Source organism: Suricata suricatta, chromosome 12 (assembly GCF_006229205.1).
Source record: "Suricata suricatta isolate VVHF042 chromosome 12, meerkat_22Aug2017_6uvM2_HiC, whole genome shotgun sequence".
NCBI classification, from domain to species: Eukaryota; Metazoa; Chordata; class Mammalia; order Carnivora; family Herpestidae; genus Suricata; species Suricata suricatta.
Genome location: NC_043711.1, coordinates 19,994,632 through 20,018,393, shown reverse-complemented (window position 1 = coordinate 20,018,393; position 23,762 = coordinate 19,994,632). Strand labels below are relative to the sequence as shown.

Sequence of the window (23,762 nt, the reverse complement as noted above, 5' to 3'; positions counted from 1 at the left end):
CTTCAACTCTCAGAGCAACTATTCCCAGGAAAGGCTAATAGTGTTAAGTTTATTTTCTGTTATCACATTTTTTCCAGCTGCTGCAATTAAACATCATTTAATTAGCTCACCAGTAGTAAACACCTTTTCTTGCTAACAAATGAGCAGTCTGCAAACTTATTTTGTGGTCTCATTCTCATTTTTTATTTTTATAAAGAAGTTCTGCTATAGTGAAATAACCCATTTAAAATTTCTAAATTAAAAAAATTTTTTTTAATATTTATTTTTGAGAGAGAGAGAAAGACAGAGTGCAAGCAGGGGAGGGGCAGAGAGAGAAGAAGACACAGAATATGAAGCAGGCTCCAGGCTCTGAGCTGGCAGCACAGAGCTCAACATGGGGGTCAAACTCACAAACCATGAAATCATGATCTGAGCTCGTCAGATGCTTAACTAACTGAGCCACCCAGGTGCCCTTAAAATTTCTAAATTTTAAGATCATCCCTTTCTTGTGAGTTAAGAATACTATGGATTGTTTATCTGGTAATGTAGATATATAATGCTGTATCCCTTTAGTACAGCTATAATGCATAAATAACAATGCTTTGCTATTGTCAAAAAATGTTACATTTTAAGTCTACTTTTCTCCTCTGTTCTTGTCTGACATAATACAGATGTGTTGGTGATAAAATATAAATTACAGCAAGCAGTATATGTAGCACTCTCAATACTCTTCAGTGATACCTGCACCACCGCCTTCGTTGTGTGTTGAGCAGCAGTGGGAGGTGATGGGAGGGCCATATCTGTCCCTGTCACAGAGATTCAAATCTGTCATTGCAGTGCAAATGTGGCAATAGACAGCCTATAAATTGCGGGGGACCAGCCCACACACCCCAGTCTAAAGGTCCCGAGTAGGGGGTTGGTGTCGGCGCAATATCTATAAGAAAGAAGACAGACAACAACAGACAAGACAGACAATGTGAATGGTGGAAAAGCCACACTTTACTTAGATAGCCAGATACCATGGGTGATTACATCATTTCTTTAATGGTTACATAGTTCAAGGTCTTTGAAGTGAAGACACGCTCCGGAAAGGGTCATGTTTAACAGGGCAGGTGTAAATATCAGGAATTATCAAGTCATTGCAGGAGAGGGATTCCCTAATAATAGTCTGGCTCCAAGCAGAAGATGAGCCTGAAGAATTCTATGAGGATGTTTACATTTCATAAGGCCCCTCATCAGTTATGCATGGGCAAGATGCTTATCTTTTAATAGGCAAATCTTTTGGCAGAGGATTGCGGTTTACTCCCAAAAGCAGACAAAGAGCTAGAAAGCAAAGTAAGGGGAGGGCTGGCATCAGGAACTGACCCAAGTTGATTCAAAGCCTAAAAGTATATGCCTCTTTACAAAGAAATGAGAAAATCACAGACAGGATGAATAGAAGCCACATGTGCGGCCAATTGTTGTTTCACAATCTCTCGACTTGTTCCACAACTTCCCAAATAGTTCTCCTGTGCCCCGGAGGCCTAGCCATCAACGGTCTCTATGCAGGAGGTTTTTTGGCCTACTGGGCCCCAACAATAAATGGCTGTGTTCCAATACAATTTTATTTATGGATGCTGAAATTTGAATGTCATATAATTTTCATGTGTCATGAGGTTGTTTTTTTTTTTTTAAGTTTTCCCAACACTGCAAAATGTAAAAACCATTCTTTGTAGGATGTAAAGTGTGGTGGTTTTAACCTATGGGCTGTAGTTTACGAACTCAAGCCCTAAACCAAGGCCCATTACATGGTCCTTGGTCCCTAACAGGTAGAATGTCTGTGTCCCAGAATCAAGTGTGGCAGTGGTGATGCCCCCGTGAGCACCCCTTCCAGTTATACATGTGGGAATTTGGGCTTTGTGTCCCTGCAGGCTCCATCTTACTGGAGGTTCTAGTTTCTAGGGAGGAAGGCAGTCATCAAGGATCAGAGTAAGGGTCCCACTAAACTTAAAGCTATGCCTGGCACCCAGTCACTTTGGACTCCTTTGCCAAAAGACAAGCAGGTAATGAAAGCAGTCATCATACTGGCAGGGATAATTAGCCCTGCTCGTCAGAAGAAGTTGAGCGGGCTGCTGCTACACTATGGGGGCAGGAAGACTTTGCATGTTGCTTGGGTGATTCACTGGCAGACCTGTTGGTGCTTTGCTGCCCAGTATAATGGTAGATAAACACAGTCATGACCAGAGAAGTATGGTAACTAGAGAATCCGATACCTCACAGACGAAGGTCTGGATAACTGCTCTCCCTGAAACTGCTGAAGTGCTAGTCAAGGTGAGGGGAATCTAGAAAGGCGGGAAGGGAGAAGGGAGAAGGGGGTAAGGAGTATGTGTCTTCTCTACACCCTCCATAGCCCCACATTGCCCCCTCATGCCCTCTCTACATATTGCAAATGCACTCCTCAGTGACCCCTGGGGCTGTGACCCTGAGAGGGGACCAGGTCTTCACAATGACCACGTGGGTCTTCAGAGGCCAGGAGCAGGCACAAGTGAGGCATTTCTTGTGTAGTGGTTGCCCCGCACCCATATTTTGTGACCCTGAGGCTCTCAGGGGAAGAGGAAGACAGGAGAGTGTTTGAGGCCACTTGAGCCTGAGATGAAGGCCTTGGCTGGTCCTGGGGGCTTCACGAATGCTCTCCCAGGGGCCTGATAATTAGATGACCTACAGTTAGGCCAGACATAAGAGGGTTAGAAACAATGAGGGAGTTTATTCTGTTCCCTTAATTCTGCTATCTTCATCAGAGATGATCACTGCTAACTTTTATGTATCTTCTTAACCCTCACCCCTTTAAAAATAATGCTTTTGTGACAACACATGTATAAATATATACTTACATTGAGTTGATCTTGATTTGATGATTGTTAATCTTGCTAAATCTTGAACACTGTTCTATATCAGTACATAGGACACTCATTCTAATTGTTATTTGGAATGTCGTTGTTGAAATGAACTGAATTCCATATAATAAATACTAGCCAGGCTTTAATGAGTATCATTATACAGTTTTGTGTCAGTGGGTCAGTATTTGGGGTGTCCTTCTTTGTATCTAGAACTCTGGCCATTCTGGTAGGAAAGAAAGGGCAGGTCGTCTGGGTTTTTCTTAGAAAGGGGCTCAATTGCTGGAACCCATCCCAGTGCCTGAGTCATAGGTGCCCTTATGACATCATATCTCTCGCCCCTCCTCCACGTTCCCTGCCAATGTGTGGCTGGAGGAGTACAGACCTGAGAGTGATGGGACCATCTTGCCCCTAACCATGGGTAATTTAGTAAAGTGCAGATCTGAGGGGGATTGGACCATCCACCCCAAGTCATGGGTATTTAATATTTTGTAAGAGACAGTTAGATCCACCTGAGTTTTCTGGGAGGACAGTAAGTTCCCATATCTCTGGGTGGGATCCTCCCCACTCCAACCCTTCCATGTTTGAGGTCCCAGGAAAGTCCAGGAAGCCGTGTGGTTGACTTGGCACCTAGTGATGGGAAGAGCACCCTTACTTTCTCCAATGTTTTTCTTCCTAATATCTGATTACAGGACAGCAAAATTTCCAAGTTATAATCAAAGATGATGAAGTCACATTGATAGAACAGAGCTTGAAGGAGCAAAGGGTAGAAGAGGAAGCAGCTGCCCCCCAAACTCCCACCCACATCACTGTCATTACCCACTCCACTCCTCTATGTGTAGATGGTTCTAGGCTCTACTATGTTGGGGAAAATCTTGACTTGTGGCATCTCTGACCCTTTGGGTCCAGTGGAGTGTCCCAAAAGTCTGTGACTATGTACTTTGTTATCCAAAGAGAGATGCTTCAGTGAGTGAAGGGACATTTATCAATACTACTCCAGGATAACAGGCATAAACTCAAGGTGTGCCAGGCAAACTGAGATGAATGGTCCTTATACACAGAGCTAGAATGAACACAGATTGACTCCTCCTTGGCTGTCCCTTTTCTCCCATTTCCTCCTTAGGCTGAGATGTGGGTCTGGCTGAGATCTGGGTCTATGGGTTGTGCCAAGGAGGTGGGCAAAGAGTATGAACTCAAGCCACACATGGTTGGGAGCTACAAGGTGGGGATTCTCTTTGGGGTAAAGGTACAGGAAGATTGGGTCTAGAAGTGTGTGTGCATGTGTATCTTTATACTGATGTATGTGTCAACTGGTGTTTAAGCTCTTAATAAAGTATAGATAGATGGTGGAATAATCTTTTAATACTTTGGTGAGGCAAAGAGGAGGAAGCAAGTTGTGGATGTAACCTAAAGTCAGAGGTGAGAGGGCATGAGGTGCAAAGATGCCATTTCTCCAGCAAACGGCAGGGGACTGAGGGAAGAGACATGAATCTTAGGTAGGTGGTCAGGTCCAGGTGAAACTTAAATCTCTTTCACTTCTGATTATGGTGTTCTTTAAACTGGCCAACCAGATCCATCCAAAACTGGGTGACAGTGCAAGTGCAGAAGGAGGCCATGAGACTCAGAGGGCAAGATGATGTGTCCATGTCTAGTAATAAGAGAGCGACAGAGGCAGGACACTTACTTACTCTCCTGAGTCCATCTGTTGCCCACAAAAGGTCTGCTGAACGTCAGAGAAAGGACCAATTGTTGACAGAGGATAAGGGCTCCTTCCTGGCACACCTGGGAGCTGAAATGTATGAGTTTCCTAAGTGTCCCGTTTTCCCTTGCAAGACCCCAGAATAAAGATCATCATAGAACAGGAAGCGGCTGTGGTCATCCAGGCTTGGTGGCGGGGTACCCTGGTACGCCGGACACTGTTGCACGCATCCCTCAGAGCTTGTGTCATTCAGCGCTGGTGGAAGCAGATGCTGGTGAAGCTGGTGGAGAAGAAGAGGCGACTATCCCTAGAGCTCTATGCACAGCAAGAATGGGCAGTGGTCAAGCTGCAGTCTTGGGTCCGCATGTGGCGCTTACGCCTTCGTTACTGCCGTTTGCTCCATGCAGTGCGCATCATCCAGATCTATTGGCGCTGGCATATTTGCCGAACGCGTGGCTTTATTCAGGGCCATTACAACCTCAAAGAAAGCCAACTAAATCTTCAACTTGAAATCTCTTTGGGCTTACAGGCTTGTAAAGTGCAACAGTGCATATCCCTTCCAGTAAATGAATGATCAGGTCTGCTATCTGTGTCCTCTGCTCTCTTTGTCAGATTTCAGAGAGGTCGTTGAGTTAATGATAGCATCTCATAAGTCAGTTCTGAGGAAGCGACAGTTCTCCTAGCATGGAGAAAGATTCTGAGAGCCCAATGCTGGATGAACAGGACCTATGAACAGATTGATTAGCAATGTTTGCCAGGGGTGGGAGAGGTGGGAGCTTCAGGGCCACCGAGTTGACCAACACCAGAGAGACTCTTTCACAGTGTGGTTCATGTAAATGGCGCCCTCTGTAGTTGTGCAACATGGAGGACTGTGCCACCTTTTGCTTCCCCCGATCCAAACGGTATTAAAATCCAAATAGTATTAAACAATACTATTTAAAATTTGTGGTAAAATATACATAACATAGAATTTACCATTTTAACAATGTTTAAGTAAACAGCTCACTGGCATCAAGTATTTCACATTGTTGTGCAATTATCACCGTTAGCCATGTCCAGAACTTTATTCATCTTACAAAATTAAACTCTGTACTATTAAACAACTCTTCTCCATTTTCCCTTTCCCTCAGTCTCAGGCAACCATTATTCTATTCTGTCTCTATCAATTTGATCACTGTAAACATCTTATTTGAATGGAATCACACATTAGTAGTAGTAGTCGTTGTTGTCACAGTGGAAATGACTGTTTTCATTTAGCATGTCTTCAAGGTTCATCCATGTTGTAGCACGTGTCAGAATTTCTTTTTCTAAGGCTGAATCATATTTCATTGTATGTATACACCACATTTTTTCTATCCATTAATCCATGAATGGATAACTTTTGGTTATTGCAAATAATACTGCTGTGAACATGGGTGTACAAAGATCTCTTTGAGATTCTGCTTTTGATTCTTTTGTGTATATATCCAAAAGTGGAATGGCTGGATCATTATAAAATAGTACTTCTATTATGAAATTCATTGTAAAAGTAGTAATTCTATTTTTAATTTTTGAGGAACTGCTGTGCTGTTTTGCATAGCAGCGGTACATTTTACATTCCCATCAATAGTGCTCAAGGGTTCTAATTTCTCCATATCCTTGCCAATGCTTGTTAATCTGACTCTCTCTCTCTCTCTCTCATTGATAGTAGCTATCTTCTGGATGTGAAATGGTATCTTATTGTAGTTTTTATTTGCATTTCCCTAATAATTAGTGATGTTGAGCATCTTTTTATATGCTTACTAGTCATTTGTATATCTTCTTTGAAGATATATTAAATCCTTTGCCCATTATTTAAATTTTTTTACTGTTTTTATTTTTATTTTAGAGAGAGAGAGAGACAGCCTGAGCAGGGGAAGATCAGAGAGAGAGGGAGACACAGAATCTGAAGACAGGCTCCAGGCTCTGAGCTACCCGTCAGCACAGAGCCCGACGTGGGGCTTGAACCCACAGACAGTAAGATCATGACCTGAATCAAATCGGACGCTTAACTGACTGAGCCTCCCAGGCGCCCCTCCTTTGCCCATTTTTTTAAATGTTTTTTTTATTTATTTTTGATACAGAGAGAGACAGAGCATGAGAGGGGGAGGGGCAGAGAGAGAAGGAGACACAGAACTGGAAGCAGGCTCCAGGCTCTGAGCTAGCTGTCAGCACAGAGCCTGACGCGGGGCTCGAACCCACGGACATGAGATCTGACCTGAGCCGAAATCAGAGGCTTAACTAACTGAGCCACCCAGGCGCCCCACCTTTGCCCATTTTTGAATCAGGTTTTTTTTTGGTGTGTTGTTGTTGAGTTGTAGGTGTTCTTTCTATATTCTGGATATTAATATCTGATCAGATATATGCTTTTTTAAGATTTGATCCTATTTAAAAAAAAATAGCTGTGCCAACAACTCAGAGCCTGGAGCTTGCTTCAGATTCTGTGTCTCCCTCTGTCTCTCACTCCTCCCCTTTAGCACAGCTAAAGTGAACAGTGAGCAGGGGAGAGGTGGAGAGAGGGTGACACGAAATCTGAAGCAGGCTCCAGGCTCAGCACAGAGCCTGATATGGGGCTCAAACTTGTGAACCACGAGATCATGACTTGACCTGAGTTGAAGTTGGACGCTTAACTGAGCCATCCAGATGCCCCCACTGGGTTCTTTTTTGACAGTTTATTTCCTTCTGCCTCCAACGTTTCCAATGAGATCCACTGATGACTTTATAGGCAATCACTTATATGTAATGGGTTGCTTCTCTGTTGATGCTTTCAAGATTCTCTCTTTGTCTTTGTCTTTTGGAAGTTTGATTGTAGTGCGTCTTGGCATGAATCTCTTTGAGTTTATCCTGTCTTGAGTTCACTGAGCTTTTTGGGTGTTTATATTCATGTATTTCATCAAATTTGGTAAGTTTTAACCCATTCTTCAGTCATCTTTCTGTACTTTTTTCTCTCTTCCTTCTGGGACTTCCACAAGGCATATGCTGGAGAGGTTGGTGGTTTTTCACAGGACTTTAGGCTATATTAGTTTTTATTCAATCTTTCTTTCTGTTCCTCAGACTCAATAATGTCAATTGTCCTGTCTTCAAGTTCACAGATTCTTTTGACTGCTCAGATCTGCTTTTGAATCCCTCTAGTGAATTTTCATTTCAGTTATTGTAATTTTCAATCCAAGAATTGCTCTTTAAAAGGGTTTTCTATCTCTTGGGACACCTGAGTGGCTCAGCTGGTTAAGCATCTGACTCTTGATCTCAGCTCAGGTCTTGATCTCAGGGTCATGAGTTCAAGCCCCACATTGGGCTTTATGGAGCCTACTTTAAAAATGTTTTTTTTTTTTAACTCTCTTAATATTTCCATATTGTTCTTACATCATTTTATTGACTTTGTCCATGTCTTCTTTTAGCTCTCTGAGCACATTTTAGACTGTTGTTTTAGTCTATTTTTAATAAGTCTGTCATCTTGTTTTTCTCAGAGTTTCTGTTGATTTAATGTTTTTCTTTTGAATAAGCCATAGTTTCCCACTTCTTAGTATGCCTTGTAATTTTTCATTGTTGAAAACCGGAAATTTGAATCTTATATTGTGGTGATTCTACAGGTCAGATTTTCACCCTTTCCCTCATTTTGCTAGGGTTCTTTCTTTGTTGTAGTTGTTGGTTTGTTGTAAGGTGTCTCTGTTTTGGGGTTAATCTAAGGTGTAAATTTAAGATCATCTCTTAAATTTTGAGCTCACACCTTTCCCTGGGCAAACATAATGACTTTTTATTTTATTTTATTTTTTTAATGTTTATTTTTGAGAGACAGAGAGAGCAGAGCATGAGTAGGGGAGGAGCAGAGAATGAGGGAGACACAGAATCTGAAGCAGGCTCCAGGCTCGGAGCTGTCAGCACAGAGCCCGACACATTGGGTTTGAACTCATGAACCGTGAGATCATGACCTGAGCCAAAGTCAGAAGCTTAACCCACTGAGCCACCCAGGCGCCCTCATAATAACTTGTTAAATACCCTGTATATGTGTTCTGGTCCTTAAATGTCTGGCACTCAATAAGGGAAAAAGAGAAAAGTGAAGGGTAAAAAAAAAGGGGGTTCCATACTTTTAAATGCTCTGGAAATTGTTTTAGCTGGAGGAGGAAGGTATTGAAACAATTCAGGTGGGAATATGGAATTGCAACAATGGCTGCCTGCCTCTGTTTCTGTACCTCTGCGATCCAAGCAGCAATAAGCAATCTGAGCACAGAACCTTGATATTTAGAGGACAGAATTTTTATTACTCACCTTGGCTTTTGTAAACTGAATAAAAATTTTTATAGAACTCAAGCATGGTTGCCCACCATGGTGCTGGGGATTAGGGATAGGGTCAGGGATGGGTAGCCAGTTCTGCACTAAGAGCTGAAATTGACCAAAATTAATGACAATTTACCATCTAAGTTTCTGGAAGTTATAAGCCTTCAAAGAGAGTCCAGAGCTCCAAAACGGACACAGCCGTCCTATGCAGTTTTTGTCTAGATGAGGGAGATGGATTCTTTGTCCATCCTTTCTGCCATGTTTTCTCTAGTTTTGACTTCATATAAAGGCTTTTGTGTAAACATAAATTTCTGTGTGTGTGTTTTTTTTTTTTCTGGGAGTAATATCCAAGAGCACAATTTCAGGATTGTATGAGAATTGCACACTTAGTTATTTAGGAAAATTCAAAATTGTTTCCAGGGGCGCCTGGGTGGCTCAGTCAGTTAAGCGTCTGACTTGGGCTCAGGTCATGATCTCATGGTTCATGGGTTCGAGCCCCACATCAGGCTCTGTGCTGACAGCTAGCTCAGAGCCTGGAGCCTGTCTTCAGATTCTGTCTCCCTCTCTCTCTGACACTCCCCTGTTCACGTTGTTTCTCTCTCTCTCCCCGCAAAATAAATAAAAACAGTAAAAAAAAATTTTTTTAAATTGTTTTCCAAGGTTGCTGTGCTATTTAACATTCCTACCAACAATTTTTGAGAGATCCAGTTTCTCCATTTTTTCACCAGCATTTGGTTTGGGCAGTATTTTCTTGTTTTAGCCATTATGATAGATAAGCAGTGACATTTCAGTGTTTTAAAAAAAAAATTTATTTAAGTAATCTCTATACCCAAAGTGGGGCTCGAACTCACAACCCCAAGATTAAGACTTGCACACTCCACTGACTGAGCCAGTCAGACTCCCCTTCACTGTGGTTTTAATTTCCATTTACCAAATGATTAATTGAGTTGAATGCTTAATTAATGCTTTCAAGTGCTTATTTGCCATCTATATACTCTCCTGTGAAATATCTGTTAATATCTTTTGCTTATTTTCTCTCTGGATTGTTTCTTTTTTACTGTTTTGTTTTGGGAGTTTGTTTTTATTTTTTAAGTAAGTTTCATGCCCAGCACGGAGCCCAACATGGAGACCAACACAGGGGTTGAATTCATGACCATGAGATCAAGATCTGAGCTGAGATCAAGAGTTTGACACTTAACTGACTGAACCACCCAGGTGCCCCTCTTTGGAAATTAAAAAAGTATATATATTTTAATGGAGAATATCAAAAAGGTCATGAAAAAGGAGATTTCCTGCTCCTATTACCCTTCAGCATCAATAATTTGGCACAGAAATACTTTGTGGGAGATCTGGGATCCAGATAAGAGATTGTGAAACTCTAGTGGAGTCAAGACCGAAGAAGGCCATTTTGAGAATGTAGGCTCATGCCCAAGTGGCTGACTCACTAATCATGGTCTTGTCTATTGATATGGAAACACCTCTGTGCCCCCTGTTCGGCCTTGATCTTACAACCATCATCATACATCAAGGAACCTGGGAGGAGTCATGTGTGTCTATGTCTCAGGCAATAGACCTACAGACCTTGGCCCCAGCTCTGAACCCTGAAATGGCCTGTGAACCAGTTCTAGCCCCTCTCAACCACATTCTGGGAGCCCCTGGAGGCAAGCCTGTCAAACTTGGTCTGATGCAGATCTCAAAATGGCCCTGTGACACACCTCAAGCCCCCCCCCAGCTGCAGTCTAAAGCTTTCCTGACAGCCCAGGGGTCGAGGGGAAAACATGCCTTCAGCACCCCTTGGACATCCTGAAATTGCCCTGTAATTTGGCTCCAGTTATCCCCAGATTCAGTCCACAGACGTCCCAGCAGGCTGGGGATCCAGTGCCTCTGGAAGCAGGACAGCCAACTTTGGTATGACAGCAGATTCATGAAACAACTCTGTGACTTGGCTCCAGCCCATCCCAGTCACACTCCATGAGCAGCTCTGCTCACTTAGTGACCAACTAGAAGACACATCTATCTGTGCCTCCAGAGCCAGGCCTGCAGACTTCAGTCCTGGCTATGAACACTGAAGTAGCCTTGGGACTCAGTTCTGGCCACTCTAAGCCATGATCTGGGCCCAATTATGCCTTCCTAGGGCCTACCCAGTGTCCTGGTCGGATCTTTCTTAGGACCTGGTGAGAACCACATTCATCCATACACGTAGTAATAGAGATCATAGGGGTCGCCTGGGCGGCTCTGTCGGTTAAGTGTCTGATTTCGGATCAGACTGTGATCTCACGGTTTGTGAGTTCGGGCCTGCATCTGGGTATCCCTTTCTTTCTGCCCCTCCCCCACTCATGCTCTCTCTCAAAATTAAATAAAAATATATTTTAAAAAAAGAGATAATGAAAAATCAGGAAAACACGACACCAAAAAAGGAAAGCTAATAATGTTCCTGTAATTGAGCCCAAAGAAATGGAGGTCTGTGAATTGCCTGACAATTCAAAGTAATGATCTTAAAGAAGCTGAATGAAATGCAAGAGAACACAAACAACTAGGCAAATCAGGGGAAAAAAATGAATGAGAAAAATAAGAAATTTAAGAAATAGAAACCATTAAAAGAAACAAACAGAAATTCTAGAGCTACTAAATATAATGAAAGACTGAAAACCCATAGAAAACTTAAATAGAAGACTTGATAACTCAGAAGAAAGAATCAAGAAACACAAATACAGGTCATTTTTGATGTGAACCAGTTAGAGGAACAAAAAGAAAAAAGGAATGAAAAAGAATGAAGAATATCTACATGGATAATGGAATTCCACTAACTAAACAAATATACACATTATAGAAGTCCCAGGAGGAAAAGAGAGGAAAAAGGGCAGGAAGATTATTTAAAGAAATAATAGTTGAAAACTACCTATATTTTGGGAGAGAGATATGGACATCCAGGTACCTGAAGGTCAAAGGACCCCAAGCAAGATCAACCCAACTGAGATACAGTATAATCAAACTGTTAAAGACAAAGAAAAAGAGAAAAATGTAAAAACAGCAGAATAAAAGCAACTTGTCACATAGAGAGGGACCCCCCCCAAACACACACACACACACACACACACACACGCACACAAAGACTATCAGTGAAAATCTTAGCAGAAACCTTGAAGATGAGGAAGAAGTAGGATGATATAGTTGAAGTGCCAAAAGAAAACACTTCTAACCAAGAATACTACACCTACCATTGTTGTCCTTCAGATTAAAGGAGAGACAAAAACTGACAAAGAAAAACAGAAGGACTTCATCACTTTACCTTCCTTCACCTGCCTTACAAGAAATGCTAAAGGGAGTCTTCAAGTTAAAATGAAAGAATGCTAAGAAACAACAAGAAAACACATGAAAGTATAAAACTTGTTGGTAAAGTTAAAATATACAGTAAAATTCAGAGCACTCAAATACTGTAATGGTGGTGCATAAATCACTTTTTTTTTTTTTTTTAAGAAAGAGAGGGTAAGCAGGGGAGAGAGAGAACCTTAAACAAACTCCACACTCAGTGTGGAGTCTGATGCCGGGTTCAATCTCACAACCCTAGGATCATGACCTGTGATAAAATCAAGAGTTGGATGCTCAACTGACTGAACCACCTGAGCACTCTGGTGCACAAATCACTTTGAAGTCTAGTGTAGAAGTTAAAAGATGGTTGCCAGAAGAGGGTGAGGGTTGACGGATGGGCAAAATGAATAGAGGGGAGTGGGAGGAATGGGCTTCTGGTTATAGAATGATTAAATCGTGGGAACCAAAGTTACAAAATAGGGACTATGGTCAGTGGTGTTGTAATAGTGTTGTATGGTGACAGATGGGAGCTACGTTTGTGGTGAGAATAGCATAGTGTAAGTGTTGTTGAATCACTATGCAGCACACCTGAAACTAATGTAACACTGTGGGTCAACTACATTCATTTTTTTTTTTAAAAGCAAGGAACAGTGAAAAAAGACAATAATAAAAATATAGTTACAATAATTTGTTAATAGATGCATAATATAAAAAGATAAGAAGTGTGATATAAAGCATGTAAAGAAAAGTTAAAGTTAGAACTTTTGTATGCAATTGAAGGTAAGTTGTCAATATCTTAAAATAGATTGCCATAACTGTAAGATTTTTTTTCAGAGAGAGAGAGAAACAGAGCATGAGTGGGGAAGGGGCAGGGAGAGGGAGACAGAGAATCCTGAAGCAGGTTTCAGACTCTGAGCTGTCAGCACAGAGCCCAACATGGGGCTTGAATTCACAAACCAGGAGATCATGACCTGAGTTGAAGCCAGACACTAACTGACTGAGCTACCCAGGTGCACCATAACTATATGATGTATTATTTAAGCCTCATGGTAACCACACACACAAAACCTAGCAGAGGAGCGTCTGCGTGGCTAAGTTGGTTAAATGTTCTACTCTTGATTTCAGCTCACGTCGGTTAAGTGTACAACTCTTTTTTTTTAATAACTTCTTAAAAGTTTATTTATTTTGAGAGAGACAAGGAGAGAGTAAGTGGGAGCAGGGAGGGAAGCGGGGAATCCCAAGAAGACTCTGCAGGGTCAGTGCAGAGACTGACGTGGGGCTTGAACTCACAAAACTGTGAAATGATGACCTGAGCAGAAATCAAGAGTCAGACACTAACTGACTGAGCCACTTACTTTTGACTTCAGCTTAGGTCATGATCTCATGGTTTGTGAGTGGCCTGTCATTGCTACTAGATTCTTCAGAAATACAGAGGATCATAAAATACTATTATGAACAGCTATACACAAACTAATTGAATAACCTAGAAGACATGGATAAGTTCCTAGAAACATACAACCTACCAAGACTGAGTCATGATGAAATAGAAAATCTGAACAGATCAATAGTGAGTAAGTGGATTCAAGCAGTAATAATAATAATAATAAATCTCCTGTCACGTCTAGACGCTCCGGCCCGCAGGGCGGCAAATCCTCGTGGGTTCGTTCCTGAGGGAGGGAGAGAAAGGGCAGGAAGGGGGAGCACAGAGAGTAAAGACACAACACAGGGTTTCTGATCAAGCCCCTTCTACTTTATTCAGAAAATAATACTCTTATATAGGGTTTGGGGCGGGGAACTGACCCAGGTCGGTTGCCAGGTAACAGAGTCAAATGAATATTAGAGAAAGGGGAAAACGAAACTGAAACTCCGGACACAGCATCAAAAGAGGCACCCAGACTTGCCTCTGCAATGCTGGGGAGGGGAAGCTTAGCGCTGAATAATCCAAAATGCGGTTTGATCTTTTGTTCATTTTGGCTTTTTTCGTCTGGCTCAGTAGGACTGTCTCTGAATCCCGGACCAGGAAATGCACTTTCCTAGCCTCCAGATGTAAATCTTGTTTTTTGGTTGCTCCCGAGAGAGAGCGATATCTCCTTGCTTGAGGCGGCCAAAACTCGGTGGCCCCCAACAATCTCCCAGTAAAGAAAAGCAAGACCACATACTTGATGGGTGAATTCTACCAACCATTTAAAGCCAATTCTTCTCAAATGTTTCCAATCATTGCCAAGACCAATGTCAAGCAGTTTTTCTCCCATGTTTCCTGCTAGAAGTTTACAGTTTCAGGTCTTACGTTTAGGTCTTTAATTCATTTTGAGTTTATTTTGTACATGGTGCAAGATTAAAGGTCCAATTTCATTCTTTTGCATGTGGATATTTAGTTTTCCCATCCTTTATTGAAGAGACTACTCTTTACCCATTATGTATTCCTGGCTCCCTTGCCTAATATTGACCACACACGTGTGGGTTTATTACTGGGGGCTCTGTTCTGTCCCATCAGTCTAAGTGTGTGTTTTTATGGCACTACCATATTGTTCTTATTGCTATAGCTTTGTAATCTTAGTTGAAACCAGGAAATGTGATGTCTCTCAGTTTTGTTCTTTTTTCCTCTCAAGATTACATTGACTGTTCAGGATTGTTTGTGGTTAGATACAAATTTTAGGATTCTTTTTTCTATATCTGTGAAAAATGTCATAGGAATTATGATAGGGATTGTACTGAATCTAAAGGTCACTTTGGGTAGTATGGACATTTTAACAAAATTAACTCCTCTTAACCATGAACATGGCAAGTTTCCATTTATTTATATCTTCTTCAGTCTCTTTCATGAGGAAGGTAGATCAGGTTTGCTTCCGTCAGCAGATAAGAAATGTGGTGGGCTCTGCTGCTACTGCTACCCTGGGCCACTGCTGCTCGTGTGGGGTGTGGAGAGGGTAGATAAGCCTGAGGTCCACTATTGCTGCTGCTATGGGCAGATCATGCCTGCTGCTACCAGAGGATTTGGAGTATGAGACGGACTGACCCATCTGGGTGCTAGTATCACTACTGCAGGAAGTTTAGCTTGTCATTGCCACCAGGTATGGGTCTCCCTGAATAGTTTCTGTGGGGCTACCCTTCCTTTGGCTATAAAGAGCAGGATTTTCTTGTTTTTATTGTTTTCCCTATACCCGTTAGTAGTTCTGGATTGCAGACATTTCTGGGGTCCAGTCTGAGATATATGATAGATAAAAAGAAAACCCAGGGAATTAATCATGGTATACATTTTTAAATCTTGAGGTTCCTAGCTGATCCACCTTCTTCTTTCCACCTTTCAGAGTCCTTTTAGGATTGCTTATTGAATTATTTTCAGAGTATTTAGTTTGTATTTAGAGGGAAGGAGAAGGGAAAATGTGGTGGTAGGAAGATAGGGGTACAGTCTGCTCCCATTTCTTCATTTGAGTGTGTGATAACATATATCATCACCCAGGTCAAGGGGAGAAGATGTAGAACTAGACATTTGGAGAGGAGGTGATACGGATATTCAACTCAAAAAATGGAAATGCAAGCATACCAGAGAAATTAATTGGGAAATTCATCCAGTAGACATCTGCAGTTATGAATATAAACTGAGATTATGCCTCAGGGTTGTTTTGCTCCAGCCATGCTCACTCTTCTGCAGGCACAGGGCAGGTAGATGGTTGAGTTCACCCCACACATTTGCACAGAGAGAGGCCTAAGAAAAGTCAAGTTGTGTAGAGCAGAGATTATAATAATTAACCACAGAATATGAACTGGGTAAAGAAAGATGCAAGGACATGTCAGGGGTGATGGCTGTAAAACATAAAAAGGTAGGGTCAATAGTTTGGAAGACATCACATCTGAAGAAACAGATGGGGATATTTGAAAAGTGAACTGGGAAGAAAGAATAATCAGAAAATGGAACATTAGAAAAAGCAATTTGGGTAACAGAACAATTATTCATACTGGTGAGGTCTACAGCCACAGCAACGAATGGAATAGCCACTATCCACATGTGCCATTTAAACCTAAATTAATTTAAATAAAATTAAGTTAAAGATTCAATTCTTTCATTGCAACCAGGTACATTTCAAGTGCTTCGCAACCAGATGTGGCTCACGGCTCCCACATGAGATAACCCAGACCCAGTTTATTTCTATCATCACAGAAGGTTCTATCGAATCACACTGCTTTTTGTAGGACTATGGGAGTGAGTGGCTGAGGAGGGAAGCAAAAATGGTTTATTAGAGCAAGGAGATTGATAGGACAATCTGAACAATGATAAAGTCACCAAGAATGGAAATAGGAGTAGGGATGGGATAATATCAGAGGGAGCCCTATTCGTTGTACAGCCTTAGGGAGAGGAGTTCAGGTAAGGATCTTGTGGAGACAGAATTGGAGTACCATGAACTTCTATTCTCCGTTAGCCCCCAGGGTCCTCAGCTGCTCATCAGCATGACCAGCTGCACCTGTCACTAAGGCCAGCTTCCCGTCCTTCACCCGAGGTGGCACTGTGCTACTTCCGGTAGAGTCAGGCAAATGTTGGCATTTTCTCTAGGTGTTTGTCAAAGACACCTTGTCTGAGGTAACCCAGACCCCAGTCAACCCCTGACCGCAGGCTGACAGAGGAGAATCTCAGAGTCTCTCCTCATGTGCAGAGGTGCTCAGGGTTTTCAGTGAGATGCGGTCCACCTATCTTTCAGACCCACAGGTTGGAAGAAAGGAATGGAGCTGGGAATGGGAACTGGAACTTCTGGCTCCGTCATATATCACGATAGACAAGGACCTCAGTTTCTGTTTTGAAAACTGAGTAAATAGCATATGGTCATTGTCATTCCAGAATAGGGTCCGTGGACACAAGGGGGAAAACCTTACTGAAGTTATTTCCCAGGGAGAAAAGGAGGCAGCATGGCCTAAGACCCAACAGTTCCGTTAGCTGGAGGAGAACATGAGACATACAGACCAAGGTAAACTTACTGGGTACAGGAGACACAGCACCCCTTCTTGCCAGTCATTAGGGGTTGATGATCTCAATGTGGAACTGCAGGTGACTGGCTGTGACTACACAGTGGCCCCGGAGGAGAGCACAGGTATTGCAGTTGTGGCATTGCCAGTGGCACTGGATGACATAGATGGCATTGAGCACCTGATGGTATCGCCAGTGGATACGCCACATACGGACCAAGGACTGGATCTTGACCACTGCCCTCATTGTATTTGCATAGGTGACAAGGGCTTGCTTTCGCTTCTTCTGCAGCAGGCTATCCAAGGTCAGCCTCCACCAGCGCTGAATGATCCAGGCCCTGAGGGCTGCATGTAGCAAGGTCCGGCGTACCAGGGTGCCACGCCACCAGGCCTGGATCTCTGTGGCTGCTTTTGTTTGTTTCTTACAAGTTTTCTAAGCGGAAATAAGAGAGACCACTCAGGGAACTTCCTGCCATCAACCTCTAAGATCTTTCTGGAAGGGCCCTGGATTCTCTTAACAGTTATCATTTCTTTGGAGAGTTAAGGGGAGTTGGCAGGACACTGTGTAAGAGTCAGAATACCTGGGTAGTGAGCCTCCTCTGCCACTGTGGGCACATCACTCTGCCCTCAGAGTCACAGCACCCTATAACTATCTCACAGGTGTATAGATCAAGGGGGAAAACCATTAGTAGCTAGAAGGGTGCATTAGGGATGTGAGGGTCTTTTTTAGTCATGCTCCACATCTTCAGTGCTTATTGGATTTTGGAGGTTTGGCCTCATAATGCTTTTGTCTGGTATTCTCTGCTAATTCTAGTCCCAAACCATCATTGGCTGATTTCCCTCTGCCACAATGTACTTCAGTACCATGGGGGGTTTTCAGCATGCTCACCCCACTTTCTACTCCAGATTTCCCATATTTTGAAAATTGTACTAATTCAGAGTCCTCATATTCTCACCTCCCAGCCCCATTCATTTCTTGATGGCTTTCATTCTCCTCATTCACTCTTCATGTCACAGTCAGACTGACATCCTGAGAGCCCATGCTGAGAAGGGAGTGGAGGAAAACTGGGCCAATACTGAGTTGACTCCTGATTTAGACTCAGGATCCATAAGGAGCACAATTCCACACCTTTATGACACAAATATAAATGTCCTGGATATCTCTTAACTACATGGAAATTTTACCCACCTTGGGTTTCTGCTTCTCCCTCATCTTCCATTCAGTTATTTCTTCAACATCTTCAATTACCACTACAACTAAATTGCCATGAGTCTGTCATCAGAATTAAATGGGAAATGAAGGGATGAGTCAAGACTGCTGTTTCTGTCCATGGCTCTGCACAAAGACACCCCTGCCTCAGCATCCCTTATTTTCCCAAGACCTGTGAAGTCCTGGGTGATCCCCACCTACTCCTAGTTTGCCTAGTAAATCTGGCCATGTCTCTTACACAAAATCTGAGCCCCATGGCTTGTCTCTAGATGGTTCATTAGCCTTGATTTCTCTACTTCCCAAAGTCTGGCATGAGTAAAATGAGGGGGGCAGCTATGAGTTCACAACCGCATTATGACATAAGGATTAGGCCATCTGCCGCAGAGCTGAGTCTTCCTCAGAATTAAGATCCATGGGAACCTGTACTGCCTGTCTGCTTCTCTCCTGTCAGAGCTGTTCCAGAACTCAGAGTGGAAAGATAGGGCACATGAGCTCCATTCCATACCTGACTTCCTCTGATGAGATCCATCCACATCCTTCCTCATTATTAGTCACACAGGGGAGCAGGCCTCACGTGGCAGCGTGCAGCTCTCCAGTGTCTTCTATGATTTAGCATTTCCTGTCTCCCCTTGACTCATGTTTCAGTACCTCAATGCACCATAGGAAACTAGAAAGAGAAAGAACAGATGAATCTAAAAAGCAGTAAAAGAAAGGTAAATTTTTATTATTTTATTTTTTTTAAGTTTATTTATTTTTGAGAGAGAGAGAGAGAGAGAGAGAGGAGAGAGAGTGAGCGAGCATGAGCAGGGGAGGGGCAGAGAGAGTGGGGAGACACAGAATCTAAAGCAGGCTTTAGGCTCTGAGCTATCAGCACACAGCCTGATATGGGTCTTGAACTCATGAACTGTGAGATCATGACCTGAGCTGAAGTCAGATGCCTAACCGACTGAGCCACCCAGGTACCCCAGCAATAAAATAAAGGTAAAATTTTAAATTAAATAGAAAACAAAAACAGGTGGTGGAAAGTAAATTGAAAATGTGGTATTTTTGGAAAGACCAATATTAAAGATAAACACTCTAAGAATCTGAGCAATGGAGAAAGAACAAAAATGGAATGAGAAAGGCAAAATAATCACAAGGAGATTTAAATAAATGTAAGAGAATGTCATGGTAACAAATTTGAAAACTAAGAGGAAATGCTTTCCTAACAAAATGTAAATTACCAAAACTAATTGAAGAAAATATGTAAAGTTAATAAATTGAGAAGGTTATTGAAGATCTACCATAAATAAGACATCAAGACCAGGTAGATTCATACCAAAACTTAAAAAAAAACCTTACAAACTCAGATATTTCCAATGTGACAAACTATTCAAGGTTATTAAAAGACAGAAGTTTCCATCAAGCATTTCATAGTGTCAGTTCCGGATTTTTTTAGGGGGGAAAAAGGCTATATTCTAATACTGACCTCCTTCCAAGACCATGGACTATCCCTTCCTAAGAACTCTTTTATGTCTTTATTTTTTTTTTTATTTTTGAGAGACAGAGGGAGACAGTGCAAGCAGGGGAGGATCAGAGAGAGAGGGAGATACAGAATCCGAAGCAGGCTCCAGGCTCTAAGCTAGCTGTTAGCACAGAGCCCGATGCGGGGCTCAAACCCACAAACTGTGAAATCATGACCTGAGCCGAAGCCAGACGCGTAACCGACTGAGCCACCCAGGTGCCCCTCTTTTATGTCTTTAAAAACATATTTTTAAATATATTCCTATAAAGTTTTAAAAAATTTCTCTGTAAAGGTTTTTTTTTTTTTTTTTTTTTAAGATTTAATTTTAAAGTGGTCTCTACACCCAGTGTGGGCTTTGAACTCACAACCCTAAGATCAAGAATCTCATGTTCTACCAATTGAGCCAGCCAGGTGTCCCTGTAAAGGTCTTTTTTTTTTTTTTTTAGATATAATTTACATTCTATAAATCTTACTATTTAAAACTGTAACTGTAACATCTCTTTAATTCCTGATATTTTCTATTGTCTTTTTAGTTTCTATTTCGTTCTTTCTGCTCTGCTCTTTGTTATTTCTCTCCTTCTATTAACTTTGGGCTTCTTTTGTTCTTCTTTTTCTAGTTTCTTGAGCTGTAGGCTCTTTATTTCATACTTTTATTTCTTGAGGTAGTAAGCATTTATCATTATGAACTTCCTTCTTGGAATTACTTTTGCTGCGTCTCAAATTTTGGTATGTTATATTTCCACTTCTCTTTGTCTCAAGGTATTTATTTATCCTTTTGATTTCTTCTTTGGTCCATTGGTTTTATAGTAGCATGTGGTTTAATATCCATATATTTGTGAATTTCCAGTTTTCTTCATGTAATTAGTTTCTATTGTAGTCAGAAAAGATGCTTGATATTATTTCACTCCTCTTACATTTATGAAGACTTGTTTTGTAGCCTAACATATGATCTATCTTGGAAAATGTTCCATGTGCATTTGAGAACGTGTATTCTTTTTCTTTTGGATGGAATGTTCTGTGCATTTGTTAATTCCAACTAGTCTAACATGTCATTTAAGACAAATGTTTTCTTACTGATTTTCTGGCTGAATTATCTATCCCTTGATGTGAGAGTGTTAAAATCCTCTAAGCATTGTAACACTGTCTATTTTTCCTTTACGTCTGTTAGTATTTGTTTTATATATTTAGGTGCTTTTATGCTGGGTGCATAAATATTTACAAATGTTATATCTTCTTGTTGGATTGACTTTATATCATTATGTAACACCCTTGTTTGTTTCTTACTACAGTATTTATCTTAAAGTCTATTTTGTCTGACATAAGTACTGCTACTCCAGCTTTCTTTTGGTTTCCGCTTGGATGGAATATCTTTTTCCATCCCTTCATTTCCAGTTTATGTGTGTCTTTACATTTAAAGTGTATTTCTTACAGGCAGCATACAGATGGGTGGTTTTTAAATCAATTCAGCCACTCTATGTCCTTTAATTGAAGAATTTAGTCCATTAACATTTAAAGTGATTATTGAGAGGTGCCTGGATGGCTCATTCGGTTAAGCGTCCAGCTTCAGCTCAGGTCATGATCTCATGGATCGTGAGTTTGAGCCCCACATCAGGCTCTGTGCTGACAGATAGCCCAGAGCCTGGAGCCTGCTTCAGATTCTGTGTCTCTCTCTGACCCTCCCCTGCTCGCACTGTCTCTCTCTGTCTCTCAAAAAATAAATAAAAGACATAAAAAAAAATTTAAAGTGATTATTGAAAGGTATGTGCTCATTTCTATTCTGTTCATTGTTTTTTGGTTGTTTTTGTAGTTCCTCTCTGTTAATTTCTTCTTTTCTCATTCTCTTCCTTGGTGGTTTGGTGACTTTCTTTAGTGGTATGCTTATATTACTCTTTATTTTATGTGTGTGTATTATAGGTTTTTGCTTTGTGGTTACCATGAGGCATACATATAATAATTTATACCTATAACAATTTATTTTTAGGTTGATAACAACTAAAGCCTGCTTCTGATTCTGTGTCTCCCCCTCTCTCTGACCCTCTCCCGCTTACACTCTGTGTGTCTCTCTCTCAGAATAAATGATGTTAAAAAAATAAAAATAAATAAAAAATAAAGCTCAGCACTACTCTTCCCAACATATTTTGTTTTCAGTGTCACATTTTACACCTTTTTATCTCATATTTTACATCTTTTTGTCTATGTATCCCTTAACTGATTATTGTAGTCATAGTTATTTTTACTATTTTTGTCTTTTAACCTTCATACTAGCTTTATTTTATTATTTTTATTTTATTTAAGTATAGTTGATGCACATATTGCATTAATTCCAGGTATACAACAGTTATTTAACAACTCTATACATTGTACTATGCTCACCACAAGTATAGTTACCGTCTGTCACCATGCAATGCTATTACAATACCATTGACTATATACCCTATGCTGTACCTTTTACTCCCACAATTTATTCAGTCTGTAACTGGAAGCCTGTATCTCTCACTCCCCCTTCTTGGATTTTGCCCATTCCCCACCCCCTTTCCCTCTGGCAACCATCAATTACTCTTTATAGGTCTGATTTTTCTTTTTGTTCATTTGTTTATTCATTTATTTTGTTTCTTAGATTCCACATATAAATGAAACCATAGGAATTTGTTTTTCTCTGTCTGACTTATTTCACTAAGTATATCTCTAGGTTTATCCATGTTTTTTTTTTTTTTTTGAAAGTCAGAATGGTATGTATTTCAGTATCACAATCCACATGATTATTGAATTTTAGCATATCACATTTTCCTTTCAAAATGATGGTTAATATTTTTCTAAATGGAAGTAAGGATGATTCCAAACTGATATTCTGTAAAGTAAATTAGATCTTTACATAAATTTATTGGACTTTGGGACTTATAATAATGGCTTGACTCTATTTTAAGCCTATGATAAGACTCTGTAGATATCATCTTTAACCTCTGACTTATTTAGATGTATTTGATTTCTAACAAAAAATAAATTTAAAACTGATGGATTTTTCCAATGGTTGCTAGCTTAAAGACTACTAGTATTTTCAGCTAGGGAAAGTACTGTGAATTTTTTTTCACCATCTAAATCACTTTTTAAATAGAAAATCTTAAAATTCAAAAACAGACAAAATAAAACAAAACAGCAACAACAATAACAACAAGACTTTCTATGTGTGATATGGTAATATAGACAAGGGTTTGACTCAGCTATAGAATCTTAAGGATGATAGGTGATATCTAGACTATTTTTCATAGGACATTTCATAGTCTGATAAACCTAACTATCCTATTCAAACCTAACTATCTTACCTAACTTTGATATCATTGACATAAATACTTTAACCACTAGGAAAAAAAAGAAATCAGTCCAAAAAAAAAAAAAAGAAAAGAAAGCAAAAACCCACTTTAAGAGCAAGAATTTTTTCTCTCTTTGCTGAAAATGTAGCTGGAGTCTTCCCAAATCCTCAATTGGATAAACTATAGGACAAACTTGAGCAATTCTGAAGGCCTAGTGTCAGTAGTGATAGAGTGGATGATTTCATCACTGCCTCTTAGAGCGAAATCTACAAGGTCCAGTATAAAACTTTGTGTCCAACTTCCCAACATTCTGGAACATCACATCTACATTTAGTACTCTCTGTCTTTCTCTTGGCTTTTTTTTTTTAAATTTTATTTATTTTTATTTTTTTTACTTTATAAAGTTTCATATTTTTTTAACATATGCAATTATTTCCATCATTTACAATACAGTAGTTGCAATGACACTCAAAACAGAAAAGCAAAGTAAAAAATCAAAACACCAACTTCTGTTTCATGTAATTAGACTTATACAGAAATTAGAAGGTTAAGTAACAACTAGTTAATCACCTAATTTCACAGCTATCTGAAGTGGCAATCGTTATATAGCAGCTTATCTATGATACATTCA

At 40.6% G+C, this 23,762-nt stretch overlaps 2 protein-coding genes and 1 long non-coding RNA gene across 8 annotated transcripts in view; 2 read left to right on the top strand and 1 right to left on the bottom strand.

The window, feature by feature from the left end:
* The first annotated feature begins 3,193 nt into the window (after window positions 1-3,193).
* On the top strand, window positions 3,194-5,137 carry IQCF5 (IQ motif containing F5). 2 transcript variants are annotated; one of them, XM_029918704.1, is made up of 2 exons: window positions 3,194-3,273; window positions 4,686-5,137. In XM_029918704.1, exons 1-2 carry the CDS (start codon window positions 3,270-3,272, stop codon window positions 5,123-5,125), a joined length of 444 nt encoding a protein of 147 aa, XP_029774564.1. In that variant the 5' UTR covers window positions 3,194-3,269; the 3' UTR covers window positions 5,126-5,137. The 2 variants fall into 2 exon arrangements, with proteins under 2 accessions (XP_029774564.1, XP_029774565.1); XM_029918705.1 differs by having other exon boundaries at window positions 3,241-3,329.
* A 10,701-nt stretch (window positions 5,138-15,838) lies between these two features.
* On the bottom strand, window positions 15,839-18,931 carry IQCF2 (IQ motif containing F2). Of its 5 annotated transcripts, none has more exons than XM_029918701.1 (4): window positions 18,825-18,931; window positions 18,299-18,382; window positions 17,122-17,542; window positions 15,839-15,859 (listed from the first exon to the last, which is right to left on the bottom strand). In XM_029918701.1, exons 1-3 carry the CDS (start codon window positions 18,852-18,854, stop codon window positions 17,159-17,161), a joined length of 498 nt encoding a protein of 165 aa, XP_029774561.1. In that variant the 5' UTR covers window positions 18,855-18,931; the 3' UTR covers window positions 15,839-15,859; window positions 17,122-17,158. The 5 variants fall into 5 exon arrangements, with proteins under 5 accessions (XP_029774561.1, XP_029774560.1, XP_029774562.1 ...); XM_029918700.1 differs by lacking the exon at window positions 15,839-15,859 and adding an exon at window positions 16,275-16,362; XM_029918702.1 differs by lacking the exon at window positions 15,839-15,859 and adding an exon at window positions 16,368-16,950.
* Window positions 18,745-23,762, top strand: part of LOC115275093 — an 11,465-nt gene continuing 6,447 nt past the window's right edge. The window contains exon 1 of the long non-coding RNA XR_003901392.1: window positions 18,745-19,032. This is a non-coding gene — a long non-coding RNA (uncharacterized LOC115275093). The remainder of the gene's footprint in view (window positions 19,033-23,762) is intronic.